The sequence below is a fragment of the Anolis carolinensis genome, chromosome 2 (assembly GCF_035594765.1).
Source record: "Anolis carolinensis isolate JA03-04 chromosome 2, rAnoCar3.1.pri, whole genome shotgun sequence".
Taxonomy (NCBI): Eukaryota; Metazoa; Chordata; class Lepidosauria; order Squamata; family Dactyloidae; genus Anolis; species Anolis carolinensis.
Window position 1 is genome coordinate 155,215,478 of NC_085842.1, and position 16,923 is coordinate 155,232,400.

The window sequence follows — 16,923 nt, forward strand, 5'->3', positions numbered from 1 at the left end:
GCAAAAACATTTTGGGGCATTCTTTGCCTAAGAAAATGCTACAAAATTAATGGAGCTGCCATATGTTTACAGGCCACTTGAAGGCACACACACAAGGCAAGATAGCTCTTTCTGGTATCTTGGTGCCTGTTTGAAGTAAAAAGAATCAACACTGTAAAAATATCCTGGACCCATCTACATAGACCATTTAATATAGTTTGGTTTTCATACTGATATTGGAGAAAGTGGTTTCCAAATGAGGCACCAGGCTAATGAGATCTAACCCAGAACAAATCTAGAAATCCAGAGTAAATTTTTAGCTGACAGAATGTGAGATGGCCTTCAAGGAGAAAGGACATTAGTAGCAACACCAAAATGCATTGTGCAAGTTTTCAAAACTTAATTGCTTTCTTCATCAAACAAAAATGCTAAAAATCATATAAAAGAAGAAAAGGGATCATGTTAGAGTTACAAAGCTACATTTTATTTCAGAGGTTATTTCTGTTTTCAGTTAAGGTGGTTTTAAAAAACCCAGAAAGCGTTAAGCGACTTAGAAAGATCCAGGAAGAGAAGGCACTCCCACCTGTAATTTTAAAAAACTGTCAGTTATCTTTATTTGAAGAGTAAATCATTTTCTTGTATAATTATCATAGGATGTTGTTTTACAAAGAGTATGTTTAATGGGAGGGCAGGGAAGTTTTTCCTGCTACTAGCAGTAGTATTTATTATTTATTTTTATTTATTTCCAATATTTCTATCCTGCCCTTCTCACCCAAAGGGACTCAGGGCAACAATTGTAGTTCCAAATTTCATACAGAATAGAATTACTTTATTGTTAAATTAGAACAACAGCAATTACACAGAGAGCTGTCTACACAAAGCTCATCCACTGTTGAAAGAGCAACGTCATAATTAAGCCACCTATATTTTAAAAGCAAACATGAATGCTCAACACTGTCTAATACTGGATCTTCTAAATCTGGATTAGACAGTCATAGCCTTTCTTCTAAAACAATTAAGAGATCTAGTATGGGCTCTGCTTCATCTTCTTTACACCACCATAAGTGGCTGAAGCTGTAGTATATTTCTCTTCTTGGTCAGAGTCATACGTGTGCACTTTTGTCTTGCAAAAAGCATTATATGAATGTCTTTCTTACTTAGCTCTGCAAAGTAACTTAATTCCTTAAGCTTTCCTTTCTTGATTTCACTTTTTTGTTCTTTCTCTTTTTCCTTCTCCTTCCCCTCTTTCACTGCCTCTCTCACTCTGCAGTCTTCTTTTTTCCAATTTCCTTCCCTTTTGTCTTTATTTGTCTTTTTCAGCAATCCCTTGACCACAATCCTCCTCCTCCTCTCTCTTACACATTCTCTCCCCTCCCTGTCTCTCCTAGACATGTTCATCTTCCATTTCCTTGTCTGCCTCCCTTGATTCCTCTTTTTTAACCTTCTTCTGTCTATTCTTCTGTTTTTGTTTGTCTCCTTCCTCTCTCCCTTTTTGTTTCTCCCCACTTTATTGCATTTGTTTTCTCTTTTTTCCTGTCCCCTTCTTTTCCCATTTTCTTCTCATTTCTCCTTTTTATGTTCTCCTTTTTTTGGTAACTGCCTTCCTCCTCTTCTCCCCGCTTCTCCCTCTTTCCAGCTTTCTCATTTCCTCTTCTCAATATAACCTTGAAAGCATAACTTGTATCTTAGATTTTCGGTATTTTAAAAGTATAAGCCCTATTAAACTCAGTAAGTTTTGCTTCTAAATGGACACACACAGATAGGATTGCTATGTTGTCTTATGTATCTATCATCGCCGCCACCACAACCACTATTAACATCCTCACCACTCCTACTAGGATCATCAGTAGATATGGTCTAGAGCAGTGGTTCTCAACCTGTGGGTCCCCAGATGTTTTGGCCTTCAATTCCCAGAAATCCTAACAGCTAGTAAACTGGCTAGGATTTCTGGGAGTTGTGGGCCAAAGCACTTGGGGACCCGCAGTTTGAGAACCACTGGTCTAGAACATGAAACCACATTCAGATTTAATTGATTAAACATTTGCATCAAAAGAGCTACATTGCTATACCAAATGCCTTAGTACCTCCGGTGGCGTAGTGGACTAAAGCCTCATGACTTGAAGGTTGGGTTGCTGACCTGAAAGCTGCCAGGTTCAAATCCCAACCAGAGAGAGCACGGATAAGCTCCCTCTATCAGCTCCAGATCCATGCAGGGACATGAGAGAAGCCTCCCACAAGGATGGTAAAAACATCAAAACATCCGGGCATCCCCTAGGCAACATCCGTGCAGACGGCCAATTCTCTCACTCCAGAAGCGACTCAAGTTGCTCCTGACACAGAAAAAAAAAGTACCTTAAGGGCATGAAGCACCACAATGTGCATTGATGGGGTGTTAGCCTTTACACCATGTGTCTTTTTTTCTTGCAATTAATATTTAATTTTTCCCTAGTAGACATAATTCTTAACTAGCTTGGGCAGAAGGTCAAAATACAAATCATATCAAATTAGGAAATAAATGATGGCAACTACTTCTTCCATGGTAGCTTTACTGATGGGAACTGGGTCTGAACATCTGGAGGCCAGCAGGCCCATCTACCCTGTTCTAGAGCTTCTGTCCTCCCATATTTTGCTCTGTTAGAAAAATGGTACTTGATTTTCTTTCTATTCTTACAAATCTTTGGATTGGCATGAGAAGACCTCAAATGTTATCTATGTAGCAATAACCATCAAGGATGACTTATAATGCATCCTAGCATTTCCCCCCATGGTAATGGTTTAGCAGCATAGGCTTACAGTATCTCTCCTAGATCTTCTGGTTGTAATTAATTATCCACATCACTGCCATGTACACATACATACCGCCCCAGGCTAGACCTGGACTATTTTGAATGTGTGTGTGTGTGCGCGCACACACACACACTACCCTACAAGTTTCCCTTTCAACTCCATGCTTACAGAACATCAGTCATGCTTTTCTTCATTGCAGACACTTGTAATTTGATCAACAATGCTGGTTATAAACAAATACAAGACCTACTTGCATGTGGCAGGCATGAAATATAGTGTTTATTTATGAACACAAAACAATACTAATTTACCTTGTGGGTTGTGAGATTAAATCATTGGTGCCTGTTTACTTGCTGAAGACTGGAAGTGGTTATAGGTGGTGCCTTGTAAATGAAGTTTGTTGGGTTCTGTGGTTAATTGGTTGCTGGCTTTCTCCTTTTTACACTGCACTTTGCAGTCTGGCCTTGGATTACTGTGGCTTGTGGTTGTTTATCAGTGTCTCCATCTAGAAGTATCTCCTTATGGAGAACTTTCTTGATGAAACTTGTCACGCTTGACACTGACAAGAAACCGGAAAGAAACTACTACCGCTAAACCACGGAATTGTTCTTGTGAAAACATAGGTGAATGATTCCCAAGGAAACTAAAGTGGATTCCCCAACCCAAAAACCAGATTCTTGATCCCTAGGGCCAAGGCTGATCTATTCTTTTGCAACGTTCTTGCTAGAAGTGGCACATGAAAAAAGAAAATGCAGTTAAGAAAGCAATGTTTTCTCAAGGGGTCAGTGATTAAGAGGAATACATTTCTGCTCCAAGAATTTGTTGCTTGGTGCATATGCTGGAGTTACTCAAAGTAATGGTCCATGGACCAGCACTGGTCCATGTGTGATGATTACTGGTGAACAGTGACTTTCTAGAAAACTAAGGAGCCAGTATGGTGTACTTGTTTCAGTATTGGATTGTGATTCTGGATGTGAGACTTTGAATCCCTTCTTAGCTAGGAAACTAGAATTAATGCAGTTTGATACCACTTTAACTGCCATGGCTTGATGCTATGGAATCATGGACTCTAGCATAGTTTGCCATAGCATGCTGGGACCTCCCCAAATCCCAGGATTCCATAGCATTGAGCCACACAGTTAGATGGATCCATACGCTCTCATCCTCAGAAAAAGGCAGAAGCAGGCCTCTTCTGCACAAATCTTGCCAAGAAACTCCATGATAGCTTTGCTATAGGTCACAAGTGACTTGCATGCACATAGAAAATGGGACTACAACAATAATACCGCACAGATATGGGTCATGGAATACTGTGGAAGGAAATGCTAAACCCATAACACCACTTAGTTAGAAAAACACTGGTTTGTTCCTCTATGAATTTTGAAACTGGTACGGCTGCAAGGGAACTGGTGATGCAAGGTCATCATGTTATGTGATTTCAGTATCTGCAGGAACTGTGGGTACAGGGCCCCGGCAAAACTGCACTCCAGAAGACGGAATGAGACAGATAGGTTGAAGACAAAATCAGAGCTTAATTCACAATGGACAGAGGATGTCAGCAGAGAAAGCACTCCAAAAAACTGACATACTGCAATTGTGAACACAGAGAATATTTATTACATTTTAATAGTTATTCTGAATCCTGCACTATCATCTAATTGGTTCAGAAGGTGTCTGGTTAGGATCCACTCCGTTATTAATCTGGGATTACTTCAGACGCCATCACTGATTGGTTCTTTCTTTGGCAGCAAACTTTAATAAACTGTCATTGGTTTATTTTGAAGTGTCAATGCATTTATCAATCCACTTCCGAGAGAGGTACAATAGGAAAGGAATGCAGTTTTGCAATCAATAATGAGTTTAATGTCCTGGCACCAATAGGGTCAGTCCAAGATAAACTATGGCTGTTTTAGGGAGATGATCATCACAACGGGTGTCACAAGTGTGAGTCTGGCTGAGGACGTGGGAGAGAAACCATTCCAACATATAGCCCAGATTGTATCAGGTGAAACAGAAAAAGGACTCAGGAGGTCTAGTGCAAACCCACAGTGTGTTCCTCCCAAGACTTCCAGATTATTGTAAAAAGATTATGGTAATTTGGGGGCATCATTTCCTGGAGTCCAAGGTGTGGCAAAGCAACATGCAAAAGTAATTCAGGAAAGTTTATCATAGGGTGAAACCTTGTGGATTTAAAAAAGTTTTTTTAAAAAAGGCTTGTTGTCATAAAGCATGGGGAGGGCATAATAATTATAAATCTTTATTTGTATTCTGCTTTTCTCCCTAAACAGGACCCAAAGCGGCTTACAACATCAAATAAGACAATATAGAACAATGTACATAAGTAAAACAATAACCTATAAAACAAATTTACAATAGGAAATAAATAAACATTTTTAAAACATTTGCCATTTGTCTTTAGTTGCTTCTTAAAAAATGTTAGGGAAGGGGCTGTTTTAACCTCCTTGGGGAGGGAGTTCCAAAAAGTTGGAGCGACCACCGAGAAGGCCCTCTCTCTCATCTCCGCCAACCGCATTTGCAATGGTGGTGGCAACAAGAGGAGGGCCTCACTAGAAGATTATAACGTTCAGGCAGATTGGTACAAGAAGATGCGGTCTGACAGATAAGTAGAACCTGAACTGTTTAGGGGAGTGGTTCATAGAATCACAGAATCATAGAGTTGGAAGAGACCTCACGGGCCATCCAGTCCAACCCCCTGCAAGAAGCAGGAAAAGCTCATTCAAACCTGTGGGTCCCCAGGTGTTTTGGCCTACAACTCCCAGAAATCCCGGCCAGTTTACCAGCTGTTAGGATTTCTGGGAGTTGAAGGCCAAAACATCTGGGGACCCACAGGTTGAGAACCACTGGTTTAGGGCTTTAAAGGTCAAAACCAGCACCTTGAATCAAGCCCGGAAAGGAATTGGCAGCCAGTTAATAAACTGGCTGCAGACCTCTGAGATACAGTAGAGTCTCGCTTATCCAATCTTCCCTCATCCAACATTCTGTATTAGCCAACACAGTCTGCCTCTTGTCCTGATCCACAGCTGTTTCTCTAGCTAGGCAAGGGTCACAGATTTTTAAAAATCTTTGCAAGATTGAACTTTTTACAGATTTAACTTCTGACAATGTTGTTACTGTAAGTTTATTTCATGCAATTCTATCTTTATTTGTAGTCATTTTTAGTAGTCAAATGTTTTTGTAGTCAATATTTTCAATACTTTGCAATATTTTGGTGCTAAATTCGTAAATACAGTAATTGCTACATAGCACTACTGTATATTGAACTGCTTTTTCTGTCGATTCCTTGTAAAACATGATGTTTTGGTGCTTAATTTGTAAAATCATAACATAATTTGACGCTTAACAGGCTTTTCCTTAATCTCTCCTTATTATCCCACATTTTCGCTTATAATAATAATAATAATAACTTTATTTTTGTATGCCGCCTCCATCTTCCCCAACAGGGACTCGGAGCAGCTCACATCGGGACCAGGCCCAACCAACGTTCTTATCCAACCAACGTTCTGCTGGCCTTTTAATGTTGGATAAGCAAGGAAAGGTAAAGGTAAAGGTAAAGTGAAGTCAGGCAGGCTCCCTCCCTCCTATCTTTCAGTAGAAAAGTCAAAACTTGGTTGTGGGGCCAGGCTTTCGAATAACAATTAGCAGCATTAATTACTATTATGTACACTGGAACTCAATTGACAGACTCGGTCTTTTAGACTCAAACATGCCCATTTGTATTTTATAAGTGTTTTTATGAATGTCTGATGTAATTTAATAACTTTTTAATTGATTTACAATGTATTGTACAATTTATATATGTGTTTTATTGTAAGTCGCCCTGAGTCCCCTATTGGGTGAGAAGGGCAGGATATAAATATTGTAATAAATAGATAAATAAATAAATAAAGGTTTTCCCCTGACATTAAGTCCAGTCATGCCCGACTCTGGGAGTTGGTGCTCATCTGCATTTCTAAGCCAAAGAGCCAGCGTTGTCCATAGACACTTCCAAGGTCATGTGGCTGGCATGACTGCATGGAGCACCGTTACCTTCCTGCCGGAGCGGTACCTATTGATCTACTCATATTTGCATGTTTTCAAACTGCTAGGTTGGCAGAAGCTGGGGCTAACAATGGGTGCTCACTCCTCTCCTGGATTTGAACCTGTGGCCTTTTGGTCCGCAAGTTCAGCAGCTCAGTGCTTTAACACGCTGTGCGACCGGGGGCCCTGTTGAATAAGCGAGACTCTAATGGAAATGTCTGGACATTCTTCAAGGGCAGCCCCACGTAGAGCCTGTTACAGTAGTCTAAATGGGATGTAACCAAGGCATGGACCACCATTAAGCGGCAACTTTTAAAATGACTGGGATGGAATGGAGGAAGAAGAGATCTTGGCTCCTGCAGAGTCTAGTCCAAATGGGATGCTGGGATCTCCTCTCCTTGAGATAGTGCTGGAGTGCTACAGGAATCCAACAGATCCCTGGGCTGTGCTGCTGTTCCTGCCGCAGCAAAGTGGCGCATCTCAGCAGAGCATCTCTCCCATCTGCATCGCCTCTCCCTCGCTCTCTCCCTCCCTTTCCCTGGCTGTGTTTTCTCTCCCCACTTGGGGTCGAGGGCCTTCCGCTGCAGCCTGGCGTTTGCTGGGTTTTTCTCTCGCCTTGTGACTTTGGCTGGCTGCAGCATCCCGCGTCACAGCCTCGCACTGCGGCCCCCCTCCCCTCGCCTTCCTCGCCTCCGCTTTCCCCAGAAGCATCCTCTCCCCTCTTCAAGGCTTGGGAATGGTACGGTCCCCCCATCCGCCCGGCCAGGCGAGCTAGATGCTGCTGGAAAGCGAGGGGCATCGCCAGAGGCTGCAGCGGAGGAAGGCGCCAAGGGACCGGGGGAGGACCGAGGGCAGCCAGGGCCAGCCGCCCGCCTGGTGACAAGCAGCCCCCGGGTCTCTCCCTCTGTGTGTGTGTGTGTTTAAAGGGTCGCCAATAGCGTTCTCCTCTCTCGCCCCCGTCGCTCTGAGAAGAGAGCATCACCTCTGAGAAAAAGATGACGCAGGGAAAGGTAGGTCGGGAACACAGTGGCCCAGGAGGAAGTCCTGCTCGTGGGGAGGCATCTCAGTGTGGCGCTGGAGGAAGCAGCTCTGCCTGAGCCCATCAGAGATGAGAGAAGGGGCTTCTTCTTCTCTCCCTTCCTCTCTTTCGTCTCCTCCTCAAGTCCTGGGCACCGCAATTGAAAGGAGATGTTGACAAGCTGGAAGGTGTCCAGAGGAGGGCAACTAAAATGATCAAGGGTCTGGAGAACAAGCCCTGTGAGGAGCGGCTGAAAGAGCTGGGCATGTTTAGCCTGCAGAAGAGAAGGCTGAGAGGAGACATGATAGCCATGTATAAATATGTGAGGGGAAGTCATAGGGAGGAGGGGGCAGGGTTGTTTTCTGCTACCCTGGAGACTAGGATGCTGAACAATGGCTTCAAACTACAGGAAAGGAGATTCCACTTGAACATCAGGAAGAACTTCCTCACTGTGAGAGCTGTTCGGCAGTGGAACTCTCTGTCCCAGACAGTGGTGGAGGTTCCTTCTTTGGAGGCTTTTAAGCAGTGGCTGGATGGCCATCTGTCAGGAGTGCTTTGAATGTGATTTTCCCGCTTCTTGGCAGGGGGTTGGACTGGATGGCCCATGAGGTCTCTTCCAACTTTATGATTCTGTGATTCTATGCTCTCCCTCTTTTCTTTCCCCTCTCCTCCTCCTCCTTCCTCTTCCTCTCCTTCTCCCTGTATATGCTGGCTAATGTAATGATGGCATGGCTGTCCATGAAGTTACCATAGCTCCTTATCCTTCCTTGCTCTCACCGGCTCTTTAAAAGGGACATTGAGCCTTTGGGACACCACCATCTTCTCTCCCCAGGGCAAGGGATGGCTATATGAGAGAGAGGCAGGCCCATCCCACCCTTTTGGCCCTCTCCCAGGAGATCTGTTGCCAAGAGACTCATAGCCACAGTATCAGCCCAATATCTCCAGGGGCTGAGTGGATCCAGTTTTGGATCCATTTTTTCAGTCTGGAAACCTTGGAATCTATAGGACAGTGGTTCTCAACCTGGGGTCCCCAGATGTTTTTGGCCTTCAACTCCCAGAGATACTAACAGCTGGTAAACTGGTTTGGATTTCTGGGAATTGTAGGCCAAAAACATCTGGGGACCCCAGGTTGAGAACCACTGCTATAGGAGATGTCCTGCAGCTGGTGGGGTTTGTCCCTTATTTGTGTGTTATCATGAGTTATGCAATCTCGGAAGGGATTTCTCCTAAATCTTGCTTGTTGAACAGAGTATAGTGTGTGTATTATTATTGTTGTTGTCATTATTATTATTGTTATTGTTATCATTGATGTTATGGGCACAGTTGCATGCCTCTGCTGTCCTACCATACTATGCATGGGACAGGTAGGGAATGCTAAAAATCCCTCCTGCAAAACAGCTAGGCTATTCTCTTAGTAAATTCTTTAGACAGAAAAAGAACAATCATTTTTGTTTTATTTTCAAAGAACGAAATCCCTTCCCTCCTACCCGCCCCCTCTACCATCGTTTTTCTCAGTGCTTCCTTCTTTTGAATTAGGTCATTGCCAAATCCAGATGGCACTAGAAGGATGCAATGCCAGGATTAACTCCTTGCCTTTTTCACTGGTGGTGTCCGTGGTTATTTTGCTGCCATGTATTGAGTTGTGATCATTCAGGCTTCATTGGTTGTGTGGCTGCTTCAAGGGGTGGTAGAGAGGCTTTTGCTGGTTCAGAATAGCTGAATGGCCTTTGACATGCATGATCTTGAAGTAGGTTTGTATAACAGAGTGCTGCAACCTTGGATTTTTTTAAAAAGGTGGTTGTATGTGGACGTCAAAAAGAGAGGCAACACCACTTTCAAACATATCGTGCCTCCATTCTGCAGGGTTTGGTATCAGACAAAACAGGGTTTTTTCCACCAAATCTAGAGGTGAGATTCCAGTCGTCCTTGATGTTGTTGTCTTTTTGCTTTTTGCCTTAGAGCAGTGGTTTTCAACCTGTGGATCCCCAGATGTTTTGGCCTTCAACTCCCAGAAATCCTAACAGCTGGTAAACTGGCTGGGATTTCTGGGAGTTTAGGCCATAATACCTGGGGACCCAGAGATTGAGAACCACTGCCCTAGAAAGTTCCAGGGCAGGGAAATTGGCACCCAACTTCATCTTTAGATTTCCCTTCCTGATAAAGCTGATCCATGTTGGATGGTCATGGCATCCATATTAATATAATGCCTTGATTAAACCAAATATTTATTACCAAAACATGGAAAGATCATCAGATCACTCACTAAGTAAAGATGTTGCAAGTATATTTGCAGGGTGCTTAGTAAGGGATGAGAATTATGCTTGAAAGGGAAAGACTGATAATCCTGAAGCCATGAGTGTGTGTGGTTACGTTTTGAGAAGAATGGGAGAGGAGGAGGCTGAAGAAATCTCTTCTCTTGTTTCAGTGCGAGACCTGGACCATTCTGACTTCATGATTTCAACATTAACTGTTTTTCTTCCCAACCCTATTCCATGCCATCCCCACTTGTCCTTTATAACTTCTTACCTGATGAAGAGGAGAACTGGAGATTTCAAAAGCTTTCCAATATTGTGACCTTTATCTAATAAAGACACCATAAAGAGCCGCAGTGGTGTAATGAGCTAAACCCTTGTGCCGGCTTGATTGCTGACCTGAAGGTTGGGTTGCTGACCTGAAAGTTGCATATTCGAATCCATGAGACAGGGTGAGCTCCTGTCTGTCAGCTCTAACATGAGAGAAGCCTCCCAGCAGGATAGTAACACATCTGGGTACCCCCTGGGTAATGTCTCTGTGGATGGCCAATTCTCTCACACCAGAAGCAACTTGCAGTATGTTCTCAAGTCACTTCTGACACGATTAAAAAAAATCACATTGATATGAACTTTTGGGACTTTTCTTATGGCCAACATGACTATCTCTGCCAGGATCTGGAGTCTTCAAAGTATTTTGGCCTCCCTCCTACCTAAAATACTCTTGGCTAAATACAAGTACGGAATACATTGGCATCTGCTATTTTTTCTAAGTTAGCAGGAAAGACAAAAAATCCGAAGTTTCCATATTGGACGTTGCCTGTGGGCTAGACCAGTGATGTCAAACTTGTGGCCTTCCAGGTGTTTTCAACTTCAGTTTGAAGAATTACTGGCCATTGGAGAAGCTGGTCAGGGCTTCTGGGAGTTGGTGTCTGAAACATCTGGAGGGCCACAAGTTTGACACTTCTGATCTAGACAGTGAACATTTTGGTCTTTTATCTTCGTATAACACTATAGAAGATCATATAGCACTAGAGATCTGTCTAAGACGTGTGCAATTTAAATTTGAATGTGCGTAATTTAATTCAATTTATTTGTAACCTTCCTTCTACCATCTCTCAGAATTGTGGCTAACTAACCAAATGACATGTCCCAACCTTTCTACAACAGAGTTCTATACGTCACTTAATCCAACATATCTGAGAGGAACAATGGATTGGGAAAGGTTGACAGAAGAACAGCCTTAAAAATAGTGGTTGAGGGAGTGGGGATCAGGGCATCTGCTCACAACATATCAGACCTTCCCTTCCTTGAGGACGAAAAAAAATCTCAATGACTGTACATTTCTCGGTTTAGATTCCCTCTTTCAAAGTCTGTTATAAAGTGCAGACTCTCCCAATGACGGAGAATGTGATGTTATACAAAAGCCCATTCCCCTAATATTGAAAATAAATATATAAACATCATATATGTATGCCAAAATATGTACATTTGGTGCTTTTTCTTAGGGATGAATGCAGTTAGCAACATGAAAAATAACCTTTCTTACCTGAAATAAATTTGTAAAACCCAATCCAATTAGGGCCTGCAAATGGCTGTGTGGGACATCTCTTTGAGATGCAGCCATATTGAAACAAGTATCGACCTTGCATGTGCAGCAATGCCCTGCTTGCTTAGACTGATTTTCCACAAATCAGAATTATTATTGTTTTTAATTTAAAAATGGCAGAGATAGCCTTTTGAAACACAAGCCCTGTTATCAGCCTTCACATGAACAGTGAGTTATGCACCAGTCACTCCTTCAGCATTTCTCCATGAGTATTCGATACCTTTTTTCAGAATAAGAATAGCTGTGGTCTCCTAGAACAAACAGTGCTTCTGAAATAGTCAGAGAGCCAGTGAATTCATGGTTTGTCCTCACCTTGTCCAGCCCAGGAAGCCTGCTCAAGATCCCATGCCCAAATTCTTGTGATTGTCATTCATTGCCATCAAATTGACTCCAACTTATGATAGCCCTATGGTTGAGGGACTTCCAAGTCTCCCTGTCAAAGCCTTGTTAAAGTCCTGCTAGGTCAGGTCATGGGTTTCTTGATTGAATCTTCCCACCTGTGCTGATGTTTTCCTCTTCCTACTGCTTTCCACCTTACCAAGCATTATTGTCTGTTGTAGTGAGCACTTCTTCTCATGATATGGTCAAAGTACACCCTCAATGTAGTATTTAGGCTTCTAGAGATTGTTTTGTCCTAATTTGTTTTAGATCCCATTCATTTGCTTTCTAAGCAATTCATGGTATCTGTAGAACTCTTCTCCAGCACTACCTTACACATGAATTTATTCTCTCACAGCTATACCCCCCACCCCACCACACACACCTGCAGCTACCCTTCAAAAAGCAACTGAAGACCTACTTATGCTCACTAGCATATGGAGAAGAGGAGGATTTGATAATGAGAGTTCACTACCAGGCCCCTGGTTGAGAACTATTTCGTATTTGGACTCTCCTAGTCCACGCCAGCCCAATGACCATTGTTTGACTACACAATCAACCCACACTGTTTTGTGAACTCTAGCTGGCTGTTGTAAATTAATGTGGATATTTGCTTAGATTTTATGTTATTATATAGTTTTGTTTAGTTTTGTTTAATGTAGTTTAATTTATTGATGTTGGGTTTAATTTTCTGATGTTGGGCTTTAATTTGATGTTAGGTTTTAATGTTATTTTTGTATGCAGGATTTCTCTGGGATTTTATGTCAGTTTTTGGTTGTTTTACGAAGGCATTGAATGTTTGCAGTTGTATGTTGGAATCCTCCCTGAGTCCCCCCGGGGAGATAGGGTGGAATACAAATATATTATTATTATTATTATTGTTATTGACACAACGACATTGTATGACACAGCAAACAAGAGAGATATGCTGGATTTTGTATCACAGAATCACAAGTCGAACACTTCCCAAGTGTTTATGACTGTGTGATGTATTTTCGGATGATGCGCACAGATCCCAGTAGGGTGGCCTTTTGCAGTCGGTAGATCGTAATTTTGTCAATGCTTATTGTTTCCAAATGCCGGCTGAGATCTTTTGGCACGGCACCCAATGTACTGGTTTCTGCCAGAGTCTTTGAAGTTCAATCTTGAGGTCCTGATAGCAGCTGAGTTGTTTTTCGTCAATGTGACTGTCACCTGGTATGGCGACATCAATGATCCAAACCTTTTTCTTTTCCACAACTGTGAGGTCTGGTGTGTTGTGTTCCAGAACTTTGTCAGTCTGGATTCAGAAGTCCCACAGTATCTTTGCGTGTTCATTTTCCATTACCTTTGCAGGTTATTATTATTATTATTATTATTATTATTATTATTATTATTGCATTAGGAATGGGCAGTTGCTCATCTTTTTTTTCCTTACGCTTTTCTTTTTATTTTGCTTTACAGCTTTCTGTCAATAACAAGCCTGCCAACTCTGAAGGGCAGCAGGGGAATGCCGAAAAAAAGGACAGCTCCACAGTCCCATCAGCGCCTCCGACCTATGAAGAGGCCACCTCAGCAGAAGGGGTGAAGGCAGGGGCCTTCCCTCCCCCCTTGAATGTCCCTCTCCATCCCACATGGGCCTATGTGGATTCCAGTGAGTTTGTCTGTTTGTTTGTTTGTTTGTTTGTTTTTTAAGAATTCCACATTGAAATGATACTATCCGGACATGAGTCAACGTGGTTGGGGTTAAGATAGAATTGAAATTCAGAATCAGTTTTAAAGGACTTTGTCATGTGACTAGCAGGACATGCAGATTCTTTTTCATTTAAGGCAGTGGTTCTCAACCTGTGGTTCCCCAAGGTATTTTGGCCTACAACTCCCAGAAATCCCAGCCAATTTACCAGCTCTTAGGATTTCTGGTTGAAGGCCCACAGGTTGAGAACCACTGATTTAAGGCTATACCTCCACCAACTTTCAACTAGTAATGCTCTTTGAAACTGTTGATGAGAACAGGCTAGTTGTCTTGGTCCAGGCATCAAGAGAAATGCCTGGTGTTTAAATATTTTCCCTTCTCTAGGTACACTAAGGAACAGAAAATGTTAGTCCAAGAAGTTTTATCATTACCATACTATTCAATGAATCATTGTGAGCCTTTAATCCCATTTGTCATTAATGTTGTTTTAATAAGAATACCTGTGACATTTGCACACTTGCTGCGTACAGCATTTTTCAAAGGTTGACATCTTCTAACCTCCAACAAAGGTTCAATTAATCCATCCAAAAAGCTAGGCAAAAATGTAGATATGTTATTGCTGCATAGTATTTAAATGTAACATTTCCAGTCTTCTCACCTTGGTTAGGGAAGTGGAAACATCCTGTGGGATTCTTCCCATTTCTTTCTTTTCCTTGATTCAGAATCCTTTCCTCTCTCTCTCCCCTGCTCCTCTTTTTTGATGGTGAGGAGGCTATCATAGTACAGCATTACATCTGCACTAATATTAATATGAACAATAGCAAGTGTTAATATGAAGGCTCAATAACCCATCTGATTATATATTCTTGTTCCTCCTGGTTGTTGTGATTGTTTCTTATGGTTTTCACTGTTTTACTAGTTGTATAGGTTTTTAATTTTGTTTTAATAATGTGTGTATTGTGCTACTTATGTAATGTATGTTGCTGTTTTTATGCTTGTAAACTGCCCTGAGTCCCTTCAGGGAGAGAGGGCAGTAGATAAATAAAGTTTTACTTACTTACTAGAGCCTCCAGTTGCGCAATCGGTTAAACCCTTGTGCCAGCAGAACTGCTGACCGAAAGGTCGGCAGTTTGAATCCAGGGAGCGAGGTGAGCTTCCGTCTATCAGCAGAAGCTTCCCTTGTGGGGACATGAGAGAAGCCTCCTATTGGATGGTAAAACAACAAAACATCTGGGTGTCACCCAGGCAATGTCCTTGCAGACGGCCAATTTTCTCACACCAGAAGCGACTTGCAGTTTCTCAAATTGCTCCTGACATGAAAAAAGATAACATGCTGCCACAATTAACTCCTAAAAAGTGCAGGAAGGCTAATACTCACAAGTGATAACTTGGGGAAGGAGGGCAAAGGGGGGGTATACAAGTTGTGGGACCACCCTGCTATCCCATCCCTGATGAGGCATCTGCAAGATCAAGCAGCAAGACAGTGATGAAGCCAAGGCCCAAGGTGGGTGGAATTTACCTGAACGTTCCAGTCTGGTGCCATCACAATGACGTGGCCACATGCCTTTCAGAAGGTGTTCTCTCTCATTGCTTGTCTCAGTTTCTTCAAGCTGCCTGAGCCATCATAAGGCAATGAAGAAGTTTTATCTGCGTAAAGGCAATGCGAAGTTTGAGTCCCTGTCGAAAAACACTAAAGGCAATTTATCAACAAATTAATGTTTATCATAGATTTTAGTGCAGAAAATGGCATTTGGAATGAGTGTTTAAGATAAAGTCAAATGACAAAGGCTAAAAAGCAAGCTGGAGGTATTTGTGAATGTTGTAATAATAATAATAATAATAATAATAATAATAATAATAATAATAATAATAATAATAATCTTTATTCTTGTACCCCGCCACCATCTCCCCGAAGGGACTCGGGGTAGCTTACATATGGGGCAAAATGCCCCCAAAACACTAGTACAAATAGAAGCAATCCATCAAAGCAAAACCAGAATTGAAATAAGAATATAATAAAATGTTGTGACAAGTACAGGCACTTGACTATCTCATGTTGTTGCATGTGTCATCTGATTGAAATAAATGATATATTCATAGCATACTATACAGAAACTTTGTCACATGGTGGTGGAATCTCACTAACAAATGGCATTATGGTTGGAAAGGTGGCAGTGACTGGCATTGTGACTAGAAAGTAGCTGTTATTTTCATGTATCACCAATTTTCTAGGTCACTGGACAATATTTGTACTTTTAGCAGGTTACAACTTTGTCAAAAGGATGGGGTTTTTGCTGCAGCCCCCTGGTGGTTTTGGTCAGTTTCCTCTATGGCTACCCTGCAGTCAGATATTAACGGAAGAGATGTGTGTGGACATTTCCCCCATCTGTGGCTCAGGTGCTCACTGTAGATTGTACAATCTCCTCTCCCTTAGTTCCCTTCTAATGCTTTCTACACTGATCTAGATAGCCCACACTCTTCCAATTAAGATCATTAAATTATAAGGTAGATTATATCTGTAAAATAGGGTATTAAATTGTTATGTATTATATATAATAATAATTATATATAATAAAGGTATTCTCTATTCCACTCATCTAGTCCTAGGGGATAATTTTGCCCTTTGGGTGAATTCCTATATTGGGAGAAAGGCAGGATAAAAATCAGTAAATAAACAACAAATATATATAAATCAGTTCCTCTGTCCTAAATCAGTAGAGTCAGCTTTGGGTAAAATTTCTGCACCAGTTTAAGAATTGGGTTCTGAGTTTAGCTATGTTTTCTGGTCCAGGTTTGATCTTGAAAGCTCGGGTGGCAGTGGTAGCTAACTGCAGCTGACATACCTGCTGTTCCCCTTCTTAGAAAAGATATATTTGGGTCCTGTTACCATTGCCATGGTTACATCCAGACTGCTTTAATTCAGTGTGTTATGTGGGAGGCTGCCTCTGAATAATGTTCTAAAATGTCATCTGGTGTCTTACAGTGTATTATGTATACTGACTGGGATCTTATATTGAATTTACATCATTTTCATTTCTTGCTGGACCATTTTTAGTCTTAATGCAAGTCCTGTGACTAGCTCCCTAACAACTTTAAAAGCCTGGGTGCATATACACTGTAGAATTAATGCAGTTTGACACCACTTCAACTGCAATGGCTCAATGCTGTGGAATCATAGTGTTGTTGTCTTATA

The 16,923-nt window shown here is 41.8% G+C and overlaps 1 protein-coding gene across 1 annotated transcript in view; it reads left to right on the top strand.

The window, feature by feature from the left end:
* Positions 1 to 7,555: 7,555 nt before the first annotated feature.
* The window catches only part of faim2 (Fas apoptotic inhibitory molecule 2), a 47,007-nt gene continuing 37,639 nt past the window's right edge, over positions 7,556 to 16,923 (top strand). The window contains exons 1-2 of the mRNA XM_003216977.4: positions 7,556 to 7,814; positions 13,502 to 13,691. Coding sequence (XP_003217025.1) covers positions 7,800 to 7,814; positions 13,502 to 13,691 — 205 coding nt within the window. The 5' untranslated portion in view covers positions 7,556 to 7,799. The remainder of the gene's footprint in view (positions 7,815 to 13,501; positions 13,692 to 16,923) is intronic.